This window comes from Choristoneura fumiferana, chromosome 10 (genome assembly GCF_025370935.1).
Source record: "Choristoneura fumiferana chromosome 10, NRCan_CFum_1, whole genome shotgun sequence".
NCBI lineage: Eukaryota > Metazoa > Arthropoda > Insecta > Lepidoptera > Tortricidae > Choristoneura > Choristoneura fumiferana.
The window spans coordinates 13,868,188-13,887,963 of record NC_133481.1 but is presented as its reverse complement, the minus strand read 5'-3'; the positions used below and the strand labels follow the sequence as shown (position 1 = coordinate 13,887,963).

The following is a 19,776-nucleotide window of genomic DNA, read 5'->3' as shown; positions in this document are numbered from 1 at the left end:
GGGGAGGAAGCCAAGAATATCAGGGATAGAAGGAAAAAATTACAGACTTAGATATGCCACTGAGAAAGATGGTAAGAGCTTTGGGCAACGATCGCAAGCTGGCAGCGATATTCCTAACAATTATCATGATTATACTAACGTACATCTTGATGTACCAGGAGCGATCCCACTTAAAGCAGATTACTTGCAATCTGCTCTCCTTGAAATGCAAAATAAATCATCAATCCACCAAGAACTTTTAGAATCTTCTTTAAGAAAACAAAATGAGTTATTGCATCAGATTCTCATTGAGCGCGAGAGATTGATGCAAAATCATGAAAACAGCATCTCAAGTTGAAAGTAAACTAGAAACTCAAAGTTTACCCGGGCATTCTGTAATGGCTACTCAAACTGAGTGTCACATAGGAACTCAAACGGAACCAGAAATCAACAAACCAACGAGAAGAAAAGCCAGAAGTGACAATGATTCTTACAGTGAAGATGATTCGGAAATGATTGTTGAAGACGATACTGCAAAAGTTGCATGGGTGAAAAGAAGGAAACCAAAAAAGAAATTAAAATATAAAGATCCTAGAAGAAGCATGAGAGTTTACGACGTCAAAAGAAAAATCAAAACTCCGATTATAGAAGAAAGCGAAATATCGCCATCATTAGAAAGTGAAAAGCATGTTAAAATTAGTAAAACTAATGAAAGAGAAGAACACGTGAAAAACTACGGTGATATTACTAAAAGCACGGTAACTACATCCAAAAATGAAACCGTGAGTTCAACTAGGATAAAAATGTCTGAAAGTGACAGAAAATCGGGTTTGAGAAAGGAATTACTTATGGAGATATCCGACTCTTTAGATGAAAAGTAGAGTCTGAATTACATGACCGAAGACAACGATTGCACAGACAATCCTCGGTCTCGATCGACGAAGCAATTGAAAAAAATGAGCCTCTTGCTCTAGAACACGAAAGCTATGAAAGTAAGAGCAGAGCTAGTTCAGCGTCTAAAAACAATCGTAATCTCATATTTTCAAGACAAGGATCTTCAACTGAAGGTCGGGAAAAACTTGGAATGACGCCAATCAAATTAAAATCACCTGACTTAGACGACTCGCTGTCGAAAAAAGATAGCTCCAGTAACACGGAGTCTAATAATAAGAAAACTGATGGCGAATCTTCAAAAGGAGAAACATCGAAACCTGCACAAAAAGTCTACCAAGATATATGCAATGGTATGGTAACAAAAAATCTTCCAGTACAGCTTCAAAACCAGAATCAAAGACTTCTGAGAAATTAGCTCCAAATAAACCAAAGCGACCATCGAAAACTAAAAAAGAAATTGAAAAGAGGCTAAAGAGGAAAAGACAAAACAGCACGGTATGGTAAAATAATTAATAAAGAAAATGAGTTTTCTGAAGCAAAAAAAAACTTCAAGGGAAAAGAAAGTGAATTCATTCACCCTCGTTTATTAAAAGAAGAGAAAGTAACTCCTGTACCTGAAGGACCTTTGCCCGATAGTCACCCTTTGCTGCAACACTCTGAGCACAGATATGAGCATCAGTATGAAAATCAAAATCCGTTGTGTCATATACAGCCCACGCATATCCCTAAGTATTTAGTAGGACAACCTGACGCAATGCCTCGCAAACAAAAAGTTGAACAGCAACCCATATACGTTAATCAAGACGAAGTAAAGAAAACAAAACAAGACATTTCAGAAAGTGCATTAACTCACAGTATATCTATTTCCACTAGCTATGAAGACGATAGAAAGAATACAACTGAAGTACATGTATCTAAATTACATAGGTGGTGACAACGTTCCCGATGCAAGTCACAGGTGTATGGCAAGTAAAGTAGAGGATAACGACTCTGGCATAGCTATGAATACACTTGCACAGCAAACTGGTAATATAAAGCGGTTGCCAATAACTGAAAAGAAAAGCATCTTCACAATCGCGTACGATGATGTTCAAACGAAACAACTAAGACCAGATAGCAGCTCCACTTCGTATTAAATTAATGTCTGACACTCTATCAACGTGCCTTATAGTTTGTTGGATTTTGTGATAAGTTTTGTATTATTAACGTAAAAGACTATTTGATTCCGTCCAACTTACATATTTTAATGAGTATTACATGTACATAGTAAGTTAAGAAATTAGGAGTACAATTTTTAATCTAGATCAAATCAACTGCCTTTATTTGACGACTGGTATACTTTATAATTTAAATAAGTGTTTTAATGTAAATATGTCACACTGTTGAAATTATAACTTTTACGGATACAAAATTTAAACTAATAGAATAGGTTAATCAAATGTACATAGTTACTGTATTTCGTCCCGCAATTCAGCATACTGATCTGATCCAGTGTGTGATTCTATATTTGTTAAAAACATAAAGTTATATACTTATTACTCAGGTTGTTTTACTTATTCCTACACACCCTATAATATGTGCTGATGCTGATCGATCATTGGCGTCTGATTTCACTTCCAAAGTAATTTTAATAGAGCTGTTCTGTTAGGGAGAGAAAATCAGCTTTTATTATTTATAATATTTCTAATTTCAAACAAGTTAATGGAGCCTGGCTGAACCGTTAAGCGTTCTCTCAATTGGAATAAGAGTGAGGTGGTTTTGAGCACAACTTTATACCAGGAACGCATAAAACAAAGCATACCCATGTTTAAGTTAGTCTGAATAATTGCAATAGACAACTTTAAAAAAATATATGTATACATCAATGATAACAATAATGATAACAACGAAGTTATTTCAAATAGAAAAAACAGTATTCCAATTAAACGTATAAATTAAAAAAATGAGGATCCATATTTAAAATAAAAAACAAAGCAAAGTAAATTGTAATAAAATAACACCAATTAGCTAGCTAGATGGCATTGTTAGCGCAGTATTAAGGTTCCAAACTACGCTACATGGTTCTAGTTTTGCGGCGATTACCAGGAGTACATAAATGTGAAAGATGATACTGCAGAAATAATTCGACCTTCACGTGCTGCCATCTAGTAAATCTACAATAAACTAATAACAGTCAATGGTTCCCTCTACTCTAAATACCATCGTACCTTGCAGCTAGCTGGGCAGTTGATAAAGGAGCCCTGCTTAGTGTAACAGAAATGTTCTCATAGATGGCAGCACTAGGTAATGTTTTAAAGATCCTTGCCGTGTTACCGCAAAAACATCGACAACTGAGTCGACAACCATGAACCATGAAATTTTATTCAATAACATAGAAAACTCTTTTTAGGCATGTCTAAGACTTTTGATGGTAAAGTTATAAATGATAATTGGAATATTATTAAAACTCTTCGAAATCTCAACACTGAGCGTAGGTACGTGGTGTTCGATTGAGGATCTATTGGCTCTGTGCACGACATCAGCGCCACCTAGCGCCCGCAAGGTTGTCGGCTCTGAGGTTCTGACGTTTTGAAATTTCATTGCGACATTGTGACAAAAAACAAACCTATCACGTAGGTATTAATATTTATAATACAAAATTACTGTGATACCGTGATTTGGGTGGACAACGGGCTGTGAACTCGTTTTTGGTCATTAAAATAAATAAGGTAAGTAAAATTTATTCAAAAAGTGTGTTTTATTTTGATTATGTCAGAGTTTGTTTACTTCATGTTTAGTCGTACTTTTATTGTAAAACGAAAAGATAAAGCTTCTTTAATGGTTTCTTTGAATAATAGTAAACTTATATAATCGTTCTTCTAGCGCTAGTAATAAATTAAATATCGTTTTCAGGTCAAAATACGTATTATTTTGACGACCGGTTTTGTATGTATTACTCAATATAAATTTTGAACCACAAACCGTTCCAAAAGAAAAATTGTTGGTATCTGCTGGACATGTCCGGGATGTAGAGGAATTAAGAACAAAACCGGGACTGTGTTCAATAATTCAAGAAGACAAACATCTATTACTAAAATTAGGCAGTTAAGTCTACACAAATTGCTTTGTTAATGACAGATTCATATGAGTATGACAGATGACAGAGCCTACATTATTTCTACTTTTGGCCACTACTTATTAGCGCTGCGATAGATTTCATTACCCCCACCAAGTAATTCGCACCCAGCCAATACTGTAGTGAACCTTCATGACGACTTTCTTGGAAAAATAGTGTGGTGGCTACCCTTTGTCTTCCAGACCGCAATGCTAGAGTTTGGAGTCCATAGTTGGTAGAGACTTATGTGTATTATGGTACAGAGTTGGAAAGTAAACATACGTAGTAAAATCAACAGAGAGTCAGCAAAAAAGCTTGTATTAAAAACGAGCAAAAACTTAATAAATATAAATAAGAGTATCTTTAATTATTGTAGTCTAGTCGACTTTTGTCGCCTTATCACACTGATGTGTAAAACGAAAATTATTATTGTTTCGCCGTCGCGAAACTCCGAAAGCACTCAATCATTCGCTTGAGCTGGCTCCTCATTCAGCTCATTTGCACAGACGACTCGCGCGGAAAATTATTTCTTTTCATTTCATTTTTCACGTCTTACTTAAAGTTTTCTGACTGACTGGGGGTTTGTGAACGGTCTGTTTATTTTTCTTTTTCTCCCGGTAGCTAATTGTAGGTACCTTGGATTTGTGTTTATTTTACTGGAATACTTTTTCTGTGACTTTGATGAAATTGCTAAATAATCGTAACGGAATAACACGACTTGTTCTTCTTTGTCTGAATTATATTTGGTTTGACTAGTCTGTAATTGTAGATATTTCATTAATTTATTTATTTACCCATATGAACGTCGTACAACCCGCGAATTTAACGATCGGCCGCCGACATATATATACGTATACTCACTAAAGTCTACAATCCCTTCCCATGGAGTTGTGAAGCATTTGGTTTCTAAATCCAGTGGATCGTATCTTTTGAATGGACATTTCTACAGTCTCTCTGAATCGAAACCTACAGCGAACTTGATCAACTGCGAATCCAAGGAAATGCGAACATGATGGAACGCCGAAATTGGTGTAACTCGAACATGATGAATGGCGAATCTGAAGAAACGAGAAAACGATCAAATGCGAATCTGAAGAACTGCGAACACGATGATATGCGAAACAGATGAAATGCGAACATGATGAATAGCGAATCTGTAGTACCGTACCGCGAACATGACGAACTGCAAAACAAATGAACGTCGTACAACCCAAATTAAGGTACCTAGAAACGTAGAAAGTGGATTTGTAATTTTAAATGCTAAGTAGGTACTTAATAATTATGACTTTAAATGCAATGGCAACGATGCCAATGGTACTACCGTGAGACTCACTCATATTAAATGATATTGTAACGGGTAGCTCACGTATTAAATATAATGACCCGGATAACTCACGTCTTAAACCGAGTTTAGCTCGACATGTTTCGGGCTATTTCGTACCCCTTCTTCTCAGGAGCACGCGACTCGGCGGCTGCCGCAACACGCACACAAAATAAGCCGCTGCGAAATAGCCCGAAACATGTCGAGCTAAACTCGATTTAAGACGTGAGTTATCCGTTACAATATCATTTAATATGATGCCAATGGTGTGTATGTTTTATTATTTATTTTGTCTTTGAAATGATACTTTTTTACTGTCTGCCAAATCAATGCTAGGCAAATCGATGCTAGGCAGAGTCTAGTAGAGTCAGCATCGATTAGCAACGACATAACCAAACCTACCAACTTAAAAAGAAACGTTAAAAAACTCCCAAAATTGTCGTTTCAAAGTTCAATATCTCATAAACGGCTAAACCGATTTTAATGAAATATAGCTTATTAGCTATGTACTTAATTGCTATTTTTATAGCTTCACCAACCCTACACCCTGAGTATATAACGTTAATCTTAATAATACGATATACTTACTCGTAATAGCCTCATCATCATCATCATGTCAGCTGAAAGACGTCCACTGCTGGACATAGGCCTCCCCCAAGGCTCTCCACTCAGACCGGTCTTGTGCTTTCCGCATCCACCGCGATCCCGCGATCTTATAACCAAGTCGTCGCTCCATCTTGTTGGAGGCCTACCGACAGCTCGTCTCCCGGTCCGCGGACGCCATTCGAGAACCTTCTGGCCCCATCGGCCATCAGTCCTGCGAGCAATGTGCCCCGCCCACTGCCACTGCCACTTTAGTTTCGCAATTCTTCAGGCTATGTCTGCTAACTGAATCAGGAAGAGTTGGTCTTACGTCTCCCGAATCACCTGTATATAGGCCAAGACATGAGACCAGAAGATTGTTCACTTTATATAACACGAAATTCTGACATTTTATCATAATGAACGCTGCAGTGAAACCACCCAACCATCCAACTTAAGAATTCCAACAAAAAGTGGCAAGTTTTATTAAGAAAGTACCAAGGCGGCAGAGACATGAGGTGGGTATGGAAATGACGCCTCCCCGCGGCACTTGCTTTCACGGTCCACTGGTCTGATCATAATAAAAACTCGCGCCGTCGCCTTCGCACAGAAGTTTGACCATAAATTCGGTGGCCTCGCGTAATCGTCCGCTCGCCGCCGGCGCTCCGACCCTAGATCTGCTTTTAATATAATAATAAATATTATATACACACTACTTTTTGGCCAAGTTTTTTTTTCTGCTCTTTGTTTTCCCGAGGGTGCGGCGGGACCATTAAAAAGGTTAGGGCGGGCGATATTTTATGCGGTTTTAAGTGTGTAACGGGACTAATGCCTGTATTTGGAGAAGCGAGAATACGTAGTAATTGCTGATTTTCTTCGAAAAAAAATTTTTGTTGTAAGTGCATTTCTGAAAAACACTTATAGGGTTTTGTGTTGTATGGGTTTTATAGGTTGTTGAAGCTCTATTAATGTCGGTACATTTGTCCTTCTGTCCGTCACAAGACTAATGAATACATAAACAGCTGAAATCCATATCCATACTAACATTTAAATGCGAAAGTGTGTGTGTTTGCCTGTATGTTTGTCCGTCTTTCACGTCGAAACGGAGCGACGGATCGACGTGATTTTTGGCATACAGATAGTTTATGGGCCAGAGAGTGACATAGGCTACTTTTTATCCCGGAAAAATGCACAGTTACCGAAAAAACAGCGCGCAATAACCGAATTCCACGCGGGTGAAGCCGCGGGCAAAAGCTAGTTTATACATAATGTGAAATGTGTATTTATATTACCGCTACAACAACAAAACCAAATTGAAAAAAATGGCTGTCCCGAACAACAAATTAAAAATTACCCCACACTGAATTTTTCCACATTTAGTTTAAAAGTAGGGCTCTGCTAATACTATTTTTTTATAGATTCAGCGGTTTATAGCATATATTTTGGCATACAGACATACTTACATACAAATTTGTATCGGATCAAATTTGGAAAAGAAAGATGCGTTTCCAATATTTTCTGATAATTTATCTGACGGACCAAATAGATATTTATTAATGAAATAACTAATGATTTAAGACGTAAGTTATCCGGGATTATTTCATTAAATATGAGTAAGTCTCTCGGTAGTTTTATGTTCAAAGGACTAATTATAATTATACAGGGTGATTCGAGAGACCTAGCAGGACCAACCCTACACCATCACCAATTGATAATGGATACTTCACAATCATATTTTTGTAAAACCCCACACCTTTAATTGCAGAGTGACCACGCAAAGTTTCACCTGTCCCGTTGTCTATAGTTCTGCCTCTTTGTCTGTCTGTCTGTAATAAAATCTTGCAAGTTAAATTTGATCAACTTCCAGTAGTCAGATTGACTTGAAATTTGGAATACTTATGTAAATCGCGTGACAATACAATAACGTAGTAGTAGTGACATCTTGGCTTGTATTAAAAATGTTTTTTTTTTATGGTTAGGTTATATAATCAAAAAACAACCCAATTGCAATCTTTGCAACAACAAAGTGTTTTTTTTTCATATTTTCCGATTTTAAAATACTTCTTTAACAGGCAAATATCCAATTGTATGCGGAAAAAAACGCTCTACGTAACATGATAAGTTAACGACAATCTAATTCAAAGTCTGATGTATAGACATCATTTAAGTAGAGTCGATAAGTGAGAAGTCACTATGAGGTCAAAAAAGCCATGAAATTTCGCTTTCTGCACATAATTATAAATTTTTGTGAACTCCTAACCCTTTTAGGTCTTGCATCTCGAACGCCATCAACTTAAGCCTGCACAAGCCACCGCTGATATCTCTCATTATTCGGCGGGAGAAGGGTTAACTTTGAAGTATCATTGCCATTTATTAATGGTCAAGTTGCTGCTACCCCAAATTAGAACCGATTGCTGTAACTGAATTATTAAATTGGTATCATTTGTCCTTGGCGGTTTTAATAAGTTAAAATTTAAGGGTTGATTTATTGTTGCATTTTGTCTTGATATTAATATCTTTGAAAAAAACTGGCGGCATAGTTCTTTTTGTAATCGACTAATTTGCTTAACTACTGCTTTGAGGTTTACATATTATGCATTTATATTTATTCAAATGTTTTGCTCTATTTGTCGATCCTTGTTTTTTTATTGCTCCTCTACCACTCAAAGGTTGATTGGCAGAGATCCCTGCAGGGATAAGTCCGTCTTTGTACCTACTTAACACTACTTTTTTATGTAACCTTTTTGTTTTTCCTTTTTATACAATAAAGAGTATAAACAAACAAACAAAATACTAACTTAACTATTAATGTTATTATATGGCTTTACTACGATAAACTTAAATGACAGTTATGTATGTGACAGTTTTCTAGGAACTGATTTCGCACATGACATTTAGGGGCTGTTGCACCATCCATTGATTAGCGTTAACGTTAGCGTTGAAGTTTGGTATATGTGCAAATGTAGTTTGGGTGACAATGCAAGTAAAGTCAACAAAAAGTACAGTCAGCAAAAAAATTATTTATTTATTTAATAAGATTTTTTTATGGTTAGGTTATTAACGATTGTATTGACTGTCACTTCGGTGAGGTTCATGTAAGACATCTTAGACACCAATGGACATCATAATGTATGTATGTATGTACATATGTAAACTCTTTATTGTACAAAAGAAAAGAAACAAAACACAATTGACCAACTTTGAGATACTTGTACAAATCAAGATTACATAATCATACATATCAGTCGTAAAATATCCACTGTTGGACATAGGCCTCCCCCATAGACCTCCAGTTGCTCTGGTTGGAAGCGACCTGCATCCACCGTGAATCTGCGGCTTTAACCAAATTGTACCATCCGTCTCACTCTCGTATTAAATATTATAAGCATAAGCGAGACGGCAAGATACGAAGTTCGAATTTTGCACTTCGTAGTATAGGCTCAGAGGCCATATTATCTAACGCTCTGACGTTCGCGATCGTATTCACCATCTCTTTCAAACCTCATCTTAAACCGTGTGACAGAAAGCAGTGAAAACGACCGTGATTCCAAGTGAGTTAGGCAATAAGGCCTCTGGTCATCCGCCCATTTCCGTTAAATACTACTAACGAATAACGTGACCAAATTTTTTATTTTCTAAGTCAAATGTATAAAATATTTTACTTTCAATTACAACGTAATTAAAAAATGTAACGCGAAAAATTGACACTTATTGCTTCTCACCGAATTTATTCCCAAGAAACAATTAATCAAGTCGCCTCTGTCCAATAAATCCCCTTACGGACTTTAATTATTTTCTTATGATTTTAATTTCTACTTTGTAAAAACCCTCTATTCAAAGCCAGAATCAAGCGCTTCGAATGATCTATTTGTTACTGTCGAACCTTATAGCCTTAGAAAAAGACAGCGTATTCAATTCGTAGGGCGAGTTTCTAAAGCCAACAGAAGTAATAAGTCCTCCCCAAATCTCGGCACACGGAACAACTGTCTCCACTTGGGTTTTTTTTTTAACTCAAAGTTGGCGACTTTTATTAATAAAGGAGGATAATTAATACTACTTAAATTTTGTTTAAGCATTTCCGAACTTAATTAGATTTTTTCCAAATCTTTATGAAAACATTGGAAACTGAAACAAATGCCAAAGAGATTTAGAATTTCGATTTTTCGATCATGAATATTTTTTATCTGGGGAACCGATACATTACAAAAATTTAGCGCATTAAGCTTTATTTTTTTAACGATGTATACCTATTAAGGGTACCTACATTCATCAGATCAAATTAAGTTAATTTATCAAAAATAGTAATTTATCTAATATAGTTTTCTTAAAACAGCTAATGGTAATCAGACGTTTTTTTTCATAACTGGCAACAATTAACAAAAGCATAATGTGTTCATAACAATCGGTAATTGCGTGGCAGGCGATTATTTCTAAATATAACCCAAAAACCAAGCAATTAGACCGCCATTTGTCCCGAACAAAGGAGAGGTTTTTCGGGCCCCCTTTCTTCAGAAATTAGTGATGACTTCAATAAAAATAATTCTTGTCTTTTAGGCAAATTGCATCGCGAAAAGTCCAAGGAAAGCCTTTAATTAAGGGTGGCCCGCCTCGGCCGTAAACAGCGCTGCGGCCGTCACCTTTTATTTTTGTTAATTCCCGCTCTTTCTTCGCCGCATAAGTTACTTCACCCCTTCCCCGTGATTCTTTACGCCTTTTTGTCACCGTTTGAATTCTTTTGAAGAAACCCCTTTCTTCCCATCTGCTACGCCCGTCAATATTAACTCCGCAAGGACGAGTTAAACTTTTTAATATCCGTTAAATTTCGTTACGCTCAGAGTAATGCAATTTAAGATTTGCCTGTTATAAAAAGCTGACACTTTATGCCCTATGTTGAGGCCGATTGGCATCTAAATTTTTTGAGATTTTTTGCCTACAACGAAATATAATGGTTAGCAGATATATTTTTATTTATCTTATTTTTATTTATCTATGTATTCAAAAAAGTAAAGTATGGCACATTGAATAAAAATACACAGTACATAAATGTCCCTCCTTACCGCATAAGAAAGCGATATTTCCTAAGATTCATTAAATTATTCACGAGGGAAATAAAAAAATAATGCAAATGAGGATCGGAATGTTTAAAAAAAGTTGTTTGAAAACACAAGAGATCGTGATGGGGCCGCAGTTGTCGGGACACGGAATTTTTAATCCATTTCCCGAAGTCGATTAATATTCAGGGCTCGACCGGTCTGGTTCATCTCCTTCGCCATTATTACTTGGACGCCATCTTCGGAATTTTACTTTGATTTCGCAGTAACTAATTACCTTGCCTCTGCAACTAATTACGACTGCCACGGACTGGAATCATAAGAAAGAGAGAAAACATGTAATCTTGACGGTTCTCTATCGTTTGCTCGAATTTCATATGCCCGAATGTATCGTTTTCTAGAATTTTCATTTTCCATAAAGTAATCCGTAAGTCCGTAAGTTTAAAAAAAAATCCTGGAAACAGCACGGTTCTATATATTTTATGGCAAACGTTGGTATGGCAAGTGAAATTCGGGCAAATTAAATTCGGGCAAGTAAAGGTAAACGAATCTTGACATTACAAGGGTACCTAACCCATTAGGGCCGCTTGCACCCGGCGTTAGAGAATGACAGTTCAATAATTTACAAGGCCAACTTATTCTTTTGAGGTATCTCTACCCGTCAACCTTTGAGTTGAAAAGAGGTTTGTTTAGTTAAGGACCGGCAAAGAGTGAGTTTAAGAGTACCTATAGAGGATTAACTGTTACAAAATATATATATTTTATACCGGGTGTGGTCTGTAATATGAGAAAATAATTAAAACATAGATCATACTCCTCAAACTGAACAACATTAGTTCGGCGACTTTCAAAAATAGTTTTTTTTTAATTTTTATTACACTTTTTAGTTTATTCGAAGAAGCAATGTAAAGGAAAATGCTTAATGTTTGTAGCGTGATAGGCGACGTCAGTTGGGTTCTAGAATGGCATACATTGATATCAGTATTTAATTTGTATGAAAGAAAGGAAAAGTCAAAGACTCCATTTTTTTTTAAAGTCGCTGAACTAATGTTGTTCAGTTTGACGAGGACGATTTATGTTTTAAATTTTTGCTCGTATTACAGGCCACACCCGGTATACTTGCTTAGGTACATCTAGTACTTCATTCCGGCCTTACGGTCAGCTCGTCAGTGTTTGTATAGTAATGTATACTATAAAAAAAAATAACAAAAAATGGAACCGACTTCAAAAACCTTAAAAATAATTTTCTACTAGTTTGAAGTTGGTGCTTCAGCACGAGCCAGCAGGAGTGGAACTATAGTCGTCTACCGCACCTACATACTATATATTGGGCTTCAATCACTCCTGCTGGCTCGTACTGAGGCACCGACTTGAAACTAGTAGAAAATTATTTTCAAGGTTTTTGAAGTCAGTTCCATTTTTTGTTAAAAAAAATGTTTTCATAGTTTTTAGTGATTTGTAGCCAAAGTGCATCTCACAACGATTCCATTAAGCTCAAACACAGCATAGTTGGGTATATAATTTTATAACAGAGTACCGGTACCTACGGTCTTCTTTATCAGGGTTCAGTTCACCAAATGATACTTTCTGAATGTAACTACTTGTTTTGATGTTAAAAAAGGGTTGCCCTCGATTTCTCTAAGATCCCATCATCAGATCCTGACTTGGTGTCAATGGGGCCACCTCGGAAGTACGTCCTTTAGAACTAGAAAAGACTTTTTTGAAATTCGGCCCACAATTGGCGGAATTATCGCGTAACAAACATACAAAAAAAACATACACTCGAATTGAGAAACTCCTCCTATTTTGAAATCGGTTAAAAAGAGTAACTTTACTGACAGAGTCAACGCACAACCTAGCACTGAAGCACCTGTGGCAGACATCTATTCCATGAAGTGGTACTAAACTAAAATGAAGTTTCCCGAAATTCTCGCGGGATATACTTAAAGCTGCTAACATAAACTACTTAATCTAATCTAATTAATTAGGTACAACTTCCACGCAATGGACAATGGTAAAGCAGACGGGACGCTAATGCAGTTGTGCAGTTACTTATGACAGTTTACTTATGTATGACCTAACCTGAAATCAAATGCAGCCAGTGTTGTGTTGTGAGTTAAAGTTCCTTGCTTGTAATAATCGAAATCATCTCATTTACATACGCAACCATAACATCTCCGAGACTGGGAGACCAGCAATTACATGGGTGCCGTTTTGCATCAGAGACAGCAATATTGGCTTAATATATTCAATATCCGGCAAGATGATAATTTACCGAGTCGGGTAGAATCCATTATGGGTGTTTACTTGACCTGCGCTTAGTGCTTACTAAGACAACAAGGGTGACCGTTCTCGACTTATGTGCTCCTGGTATTGAGGGAATCTACTCGGAGAAAGTCCTTTAGATGGTCTATGGGGATTCTGGAACAATATTTGGGGAAATTTGTTGTTATAATAATAACAACATTTGTACAATTGAAACTGTTTCAATATTAAGGGTCTGTTTCACCATCCATTGATTAGTGTTAACTGACGGTTAAATGTGATGCCGTCTCCGTCTATTCGATTAAAACAAATAGAGACGGCATCACATTTAACCGTCAGTTAACACTAATCAATGGATGGTGAAACAGCCCCTAAGTTAGATGTAGGTACTTACATTTGCTCTTATTTACCTTGAGCTACCACTTAGTTAGATCCTACTTCTATCCATTAGTGAAGCTTACGTAATTGTCTATCTAAACTAATATTTTTCATACCTACGTCCCATGTGTAAAATCAATTGCGAGATAAAAGATTTTTTTTGTACAAAACCCAGCCAGCGAATAGGAAGGCTGAGTAGAGCGAGGGAAAGAACTTAGGCAAACCTTGCATTTTAACAAATAAAAATGTTTTTTTATATTAACATTAAAATGCTTTTACAGGATTTCAGTCCGTCTTTGAATCTGGCCGTGTTCAAATCCAGGGTGAATGGGCATTTAGGCAAGCGTGTTCCATTGTTACTCCACACCTGCGCTTACTATCGGGCATAATTGTAGTCGAACGCAAGCATCTTTATAAAAAGTCTTGTATGTACTAAACATAGTTGCGCTTGGCGAGATGGATAGATAACACTGTGAAGCACTGCTGGCGGTAGGACCTTGTGCAAGGTCCGCCCGGATTGCTACCACCATCTTACTCGCTAATCCTGCCGTGAAGCAGCAGTGCTGTGTTTCGGCGTGGAGAGTAAGACAGCCGGTGAAATTACTGGCACTTGAGGTAACCCATCTAAAGCCTCTAGGTTGGCAACGCATCTGGAATACCCCTGGTGTTGCAGATGCTTATGGGCGGTGGTGATCTCTTACCATCAGGAGACCCACTTGCTCGTTTGCCATCCAGTCGAATAAAAAAAACTGAAGATAAGACAACTATAAATAATAATCTACTTGTTACCGTTTCAATTTGTCTCCCATATTTACTTAGATCTCACACTAGACTATGACATCGTGAGAGTTTCGTTGCTGGCAGCCGGTGGATGCAAGTTGCCGCTCGTTGTGACGTTCCAAAGAGGAGAGGGGGCTTTGTTTAACAGCCGACGTTTCCTGGTTGATGATGATGATGATGAATGCTTATTTGAAAATGTAATATTAAAAATTTTCCTCACAGATTTCTCCCATCGTTTTTTTAATAAAACTCAAAAGAACTTCGTCAAAACAAAATAAAATCGGCCTCATATACATAACCAAACATTTCACCCCGGGTGCCGAAGATAACAAAATAAAAGAAAGGAGATAAATAATATGAAGAAAAACAAAGGTGAATCGGGAACAACCGCGACTTTGCATTTGGAATTCAAATCTCGCGCGTTGACTTACGCACTGGCTTCCAAGATACCTACTACTCAAGTCATGGCCCCTGCAGACTCATGCCATGGTAGTACGATCGGTTAACGTATAAAAAAAAGTTAACTCTGGTATAGTTCATCTATATAGATCTGAGGGCAACACATAAACAAAATATGAAAGGCAATCTCCACTAGAAAAAAAAAACATCTCGTCTAAGTCTTTTTATGATTCCCTGCCACACTCTGAAACGGTAATTAAATTACCTATGTATACTACCTATGATGGATCCTAATCTCAATAAGTCAATTTCTAAATTAGTTAAGTTACCTTTCTTTCATTTTTTATTATAGTTTTAATTAAGTTTAAGTTCTCATAAGAACTTTACGAACTAAACTGAAGATTTTTAAAACACTTAGAAATTTTCTAGATGACTTTGTCTCTGTTACACTATCACTATTACAGTATTACATTTGTTGTCATAGTTTTACTTTATAATAAAATAAATATCTTACGTTATACCTACACAACTTCGCGGAACACTGGCAAAATATGTTTACAGCATAACATAAAATATTTCAAGTAGAAAAAATCCAGGATAATCTATAAATATTGCCCCCGACACTTTGCCCGCTACCAAATTCTAAAGTGACAATATTCCTTATTGTACGGCGGCGTGAAAAATGTATGCACACCCCTCGCGTCGTATATAATATAGGAGAGGGGTTATTAAAATTATAAACAAATAAAATTAGTCACAATTTTGAGGATTCACCCCTTCTGAAGTGTGTGTGTGTATGGTTTGGCAAATAGGAGAAATATTTAATTTTTGCAAACTTTTTGTATGCGAAATCTGTAATTTGATTGCGATTGCGAGCGCCAGAAATGTTAGGCAATACGGCCTGTAGTCTACCTCGTTCTAGTGACAATTGGCCATACTGATTTTGAGCGATAATTGTGCAATAGCAACTATGTCAACATTCAGCTGTTTAAAGCATCGGAGCAAAAAAGAATACAATTTCCGATCCGATCAGATGTCGACGTTTTTCATCTATCGATATAACGTTAACCCTATTCCCTTTATTTTATATTAAAGCGATAAACATGTCGATTGCTAGAGTCACGCGTAGCCGCGCTCCCTCTTAGAAAATAGGGTTGTCCATGAACTATAATATGTTTTATTAGCATAAGAAATACGATAAACAGTCTAGACCTGTCTTATTTTTGAAAAATCATCATTTTTAAAAGGTGTCCAAGCAATTAGCACTAGTAACAGCACATACATGAAACCATAGCAAAACAATATAAATCAGAAATGACTACATCCCACATTCTCTTTTACTTGTAAAAGTATTTTTCAATAAAAATACAGAACATTACTTAGCATTTTTCTAATGCTTAAATATGCAAAGGAATATTTCGGCATAAAAACTATCCTAAGTATGTCTTCCTTCACCAATCTAAATAATAAACACCAATACAAGTAGACTTGGTCTACGAGTACTTGTGGCCGCAGCCAATGCAAAATAAAATACGAGTTAAAAACGAAAGTATTAACTGGATTATCAATGCTGCATACCTGCAACCATTCCTATTTCATAGACGTAGACAGCTCTTGCACGGTTATTACAATGTTTTTCACCTGCAGCTAATTTCCTTTTACAGGAAAGCTGCAAGCAGCAACCCTGCGAAGGGCGTCGAATATGCAAGTCATGAGAAAACGCTTATCACGAGGCTTAGATAGCGCCCCGAAGATCGACGGGATGAGCGATGGCGCAGCATGTTGCGATCTGTAATTTTGTAATTTGCTTGAACGGTCATGTTATCTTCTAAAAAGTACGAAGCCCTTGTAACATGTAAGTAGCCAAACTTTTCAAAAATCGAGCTATTTGTTTACAAGTTTTACATCAAAGTAATCAGTGACTTGTAGTTCAACAATTTAAATAGAAACCAATTGGATACCTTATTTAGTTTTAACTCCAATCTCATCCAACTCCACACACTTTCGTTTTTTTTAATCGTAAACATAAAAACATTTACCGCGCATTCTAAACGAATCGCACAGTTTTAGTAGAGCCATACAAAACGCAGCTCTTAACTACTTCCAACCCTCCACTATCGCCTACGCCGGGTGCATTAGCCACATTCTTGACCATCATAAATTATGGTTCGATTACAAGCTCGCCTCAAGGGTCGGCATCAGACACCTCAACAATACCGTTAAAAATGGCCCGTCTGTCAGAGCAGATGAATCACTCCATTGCACCTTACAAAATTTTTGCTACAGTAGAAAGTAAGTATACTTGAATTGTGTAAAGTTAAAACAAGAAAAGTTCTTGAACAAACAGAGCGCTAAATTAAATAGTTGAACACACATAGTCTTGACAAGAAACAATGTAACAAGGGTTTAATTTAACAACATAGGTAACGAGGCACATCTCAAAGGTATTTCCTTCAATAGCAGTACCCATAAAGCCGTGTTGAACAAGCGATTGTGTGAACAACCGGCCGCTTGGGACGAACTTCGTGAATTCCCCAGTGGCATGTCGCGAGCAGAGTTTTACGGCGAAATTAATATGGCAAATTAATGCGTTCCACCGCCGTATAATTTCCACATACCCCTCTTCTTGCGACATTGAAGCAAGCCCACATATTGCTAGGGAGCTCGAAGTAGGGCGAGATTGGAATCATTTTTCCATATGGAAATGATGTAACAAACCGGGCGTACAAGACAACAGTGATATGCTAATTAAAGGAAAACATGCAGAACGTGCTCTGGTGTTTATTTTCGGTACAGGATGGGACGTAGGAGACGCCGTTTGCTTTTTAATTGCTACAGTCGCGGCGGAGGATAGAAAAAGCGGCAAAAGAGATGATTCAACAAGAAAAGACGAAATTGAGATAGAGTAATGGTAAATGAGTATTTTTTTATATAAGAGGGGGCAAACGAGCAGACAGGTCACCTGATGGAGAGCGATCACCATCGCCCATGGACACCCGCAACACGAGGGGAATCACAGGTGCGTTGCCGACCCTTTTAGGAATTGGTAGGCTCGTTTTTTAAAGATCCCTAAGTTGTGACGCTCCGGGAATGTTGCCGCAGTAAGCTGATTCCAGATCTTCGTCGTGCGAGGAAAGAAGTTTCGCGTATTGAGTATAACGCTAAATAAAAGTCATAAGCTTAAGTATTCAGGGAACATAATCCGGTATATTAAAACAATTCCACTTACGAATAAATTCACATGTCACGCACAGTTACTTCGTAACTGCAACACAGCACACAATGTAAACGTATTTCCTCTTAATTACGCGAAAAGTTTATAAGAAGCAGTTACACTCCGGTACGTGTAAGGAAGATGATGGCACTTTATGACTCGATTCGTCACGACCATTGAGCAGGAGGGCGGGTAATGAGAAAAGGAACACCTCTGCACAGCAAGTAGCTACGTAATGAAACTCAACGCAGGTAAGAATTTCGTTTAATTTTGACCTTATTTACGCAGGAAGATTTTTATTAAACTAACTCATTGCCTCCTTAAATTCACAAGATGTTAGCACATGAAGAACGTGGTAGCTTGGTGGATTTTTCTCTTTAGTTTGAATCTGAAACACATGAAAATTTTACTGTGTTACGCGAAATACTGATCGCAGATTGGTGAAACAACAGCATGAAGTATTCAATATTAATTAATAGTACATAAACTGGTACCCAAATTAGATTGTGTACACAGCTCGTAGAGGTAAAAGGTATACATTTACCATAACAAGAGGACGTCGACAATATCGAGAGCAAACAATTAGAGGCAAGTTAGGGGGACGGGTGCCGATTAAGTTATACACATGCGGGTTAGAGGGTAACCTGACTCAGGAAGATTAAGATTCATCGAAAGGCCCTTACATGGAAACAAACATTGTATTACGAACCGGTGTCTTGGCGATGTTTGCTAAAGGTACCGGCGTATGTTAATTTGGCATTCGTAGTCGTACCCCTCGCGCGCGGTACCAATATTAATATTTCGAGGGCGGGGTAGGTAAAGATTCATTCCGTAGGTTTTCTTAGCAAGTTAATTTGCGGTAACAGACAAGGGGTGGGCTACGAGTGCCGGTAATGTCCCCGGAACGCCTCCAGGCTGTCCTGGCAGCTTGACCGTCGCTTGGGGACCGTTTGCACTATTAAAGTGCTAAAGAGGGCATTTGTCCACCCTCTTGGGGACTGTCATCTGAATAATTTAACCTCTTAATTGTCCACGGTTTTTGCAAGATCAACTGTTTGGAGCGAAAGTCGTTTGGTCATTGCAAGTTTCCCTTACGATGTCAAATGCATTTTTAAGAATTATAGTGGTAATTTTACTGTCATCCCCGACAGAAATTGACGTTATACGACAATAGCTACTTTTCCAGTTTCAGAGGGATCATCTCAAATCGCCTTTACCATAAAGTCTTTTTTTGACAATTTTGTAATATTTTGTGCAATACATTTTTAACTCTTGGTGACGACCGGACAACCGAGTGGTTAGAGAACCTAGCTTGAGGTCCCGGGTTCGATCCCGACACCTGCCATTATTTTACTTGAATAATCGACGGCCCCTATACGTAAATGATCGGAAGTGGTTTTAAGCGTGTAATGCATTAATAACCCAATAATAAACCAATTACGCTAATAATAAAAAAACGTCATTTTTGATGATTTTCGTAGGGGCCATCGTTAGTTATTCTATGTCATAGTACTGATCCTTCACACAAATAAAAAAAACATGATGAAAACATCAGCAAAATTCAAACTGCAAGCAACAATAGAACCATCGGAACCAATATCTTAAAGTCGATAAGCAAGTTAATCCGGAAGATAAATAGCGGTATGATCATTGAGGCGACTGGCCAGCGGGGGCAGTGGGCAGTGAGTGATGCGATTCTTTTGTCTCGCCCGGGGCAGCGAGACAATGCTAGAGGCTACGCGTCAGCAGTCGACGAAGTCCATGGAATATGTCGACATAGCTTTCTGGAGCATCCGCAATGTATACATAACCGGTTTAA

At 37.5% G+C, this 19,776-nt stretch overlaps 1 protein-coding gene and 1 long non-coding RNA gene across 2 annotated transcripts in view; one reads left to right on the top strand and one right to left on the bottom strand.

Annotated features, from left to right (window-relative positions):
* Positions 1 to 65: 65 nt before the first annotated feature.
* Positions 66 to 2,411, top strand: LOC141431768 (uncharacterized). Its single transcript, XM_074092947.1, has 3 exons — positions 66 to 856; positions 1,027 to 1,223; positions 1,729 to 2,411. Exons 1-3 carry the CDS (start codon positions 315 to 317, stop codon positions 2,007 to 2,009), a joined length of 1,020 nt encoding a protein of 339 aa, XP_073949048.1. The 5' UTR covers positions 66 to 314; the 3' UTR covers positions 2,010 to 2,411.
* An 8,717-nt stretch (positions 2,412 to 11,128) lies between these two features.
* LOC141431631 (uncharacterized) overlaps positions 11,129 to 19,776 on the bottom strand; it is a 62,281-nt gene continuing 53,633 nt past the window's right edge. Inside the window, exon 3 of the long non-coding RNA XR_012451737.1 lies at positions 11,129 to 11,231. This is a non-coding gene — a long non-coding RNA (uncharacterized lncRNA). The remainder of the gene's footprint in view (positions 11,232 to 19,776) is intronic.

What these genes read in the sequence shown, in the direction of transcription:
- LOC141431768 (XM_074092947.1), top strand. Translation starts at nt 315, where the DNA reads ATGAAAACAGCATCTCAAGTTGAAAGTAAACTAGAAACTCAAAGTTTA. An exon ending in TCCGACTCTTTAGATGAAAA is followed by an intron (nt 857 to 1,026) that starts GTAGAGTCTGAA and finishes CATATTTTCAAG; the next exon opens with ACAAGGATCTTCAACTGAAG. An exon ending in CTACCAAGATATATGCAATG is followed by an intron (nt 1,224 to 1,728) that starts GTATGGTAACAA and finishes ATTAACTCACAG; the next exon opens with TATATCTATTTCCACTAGCT.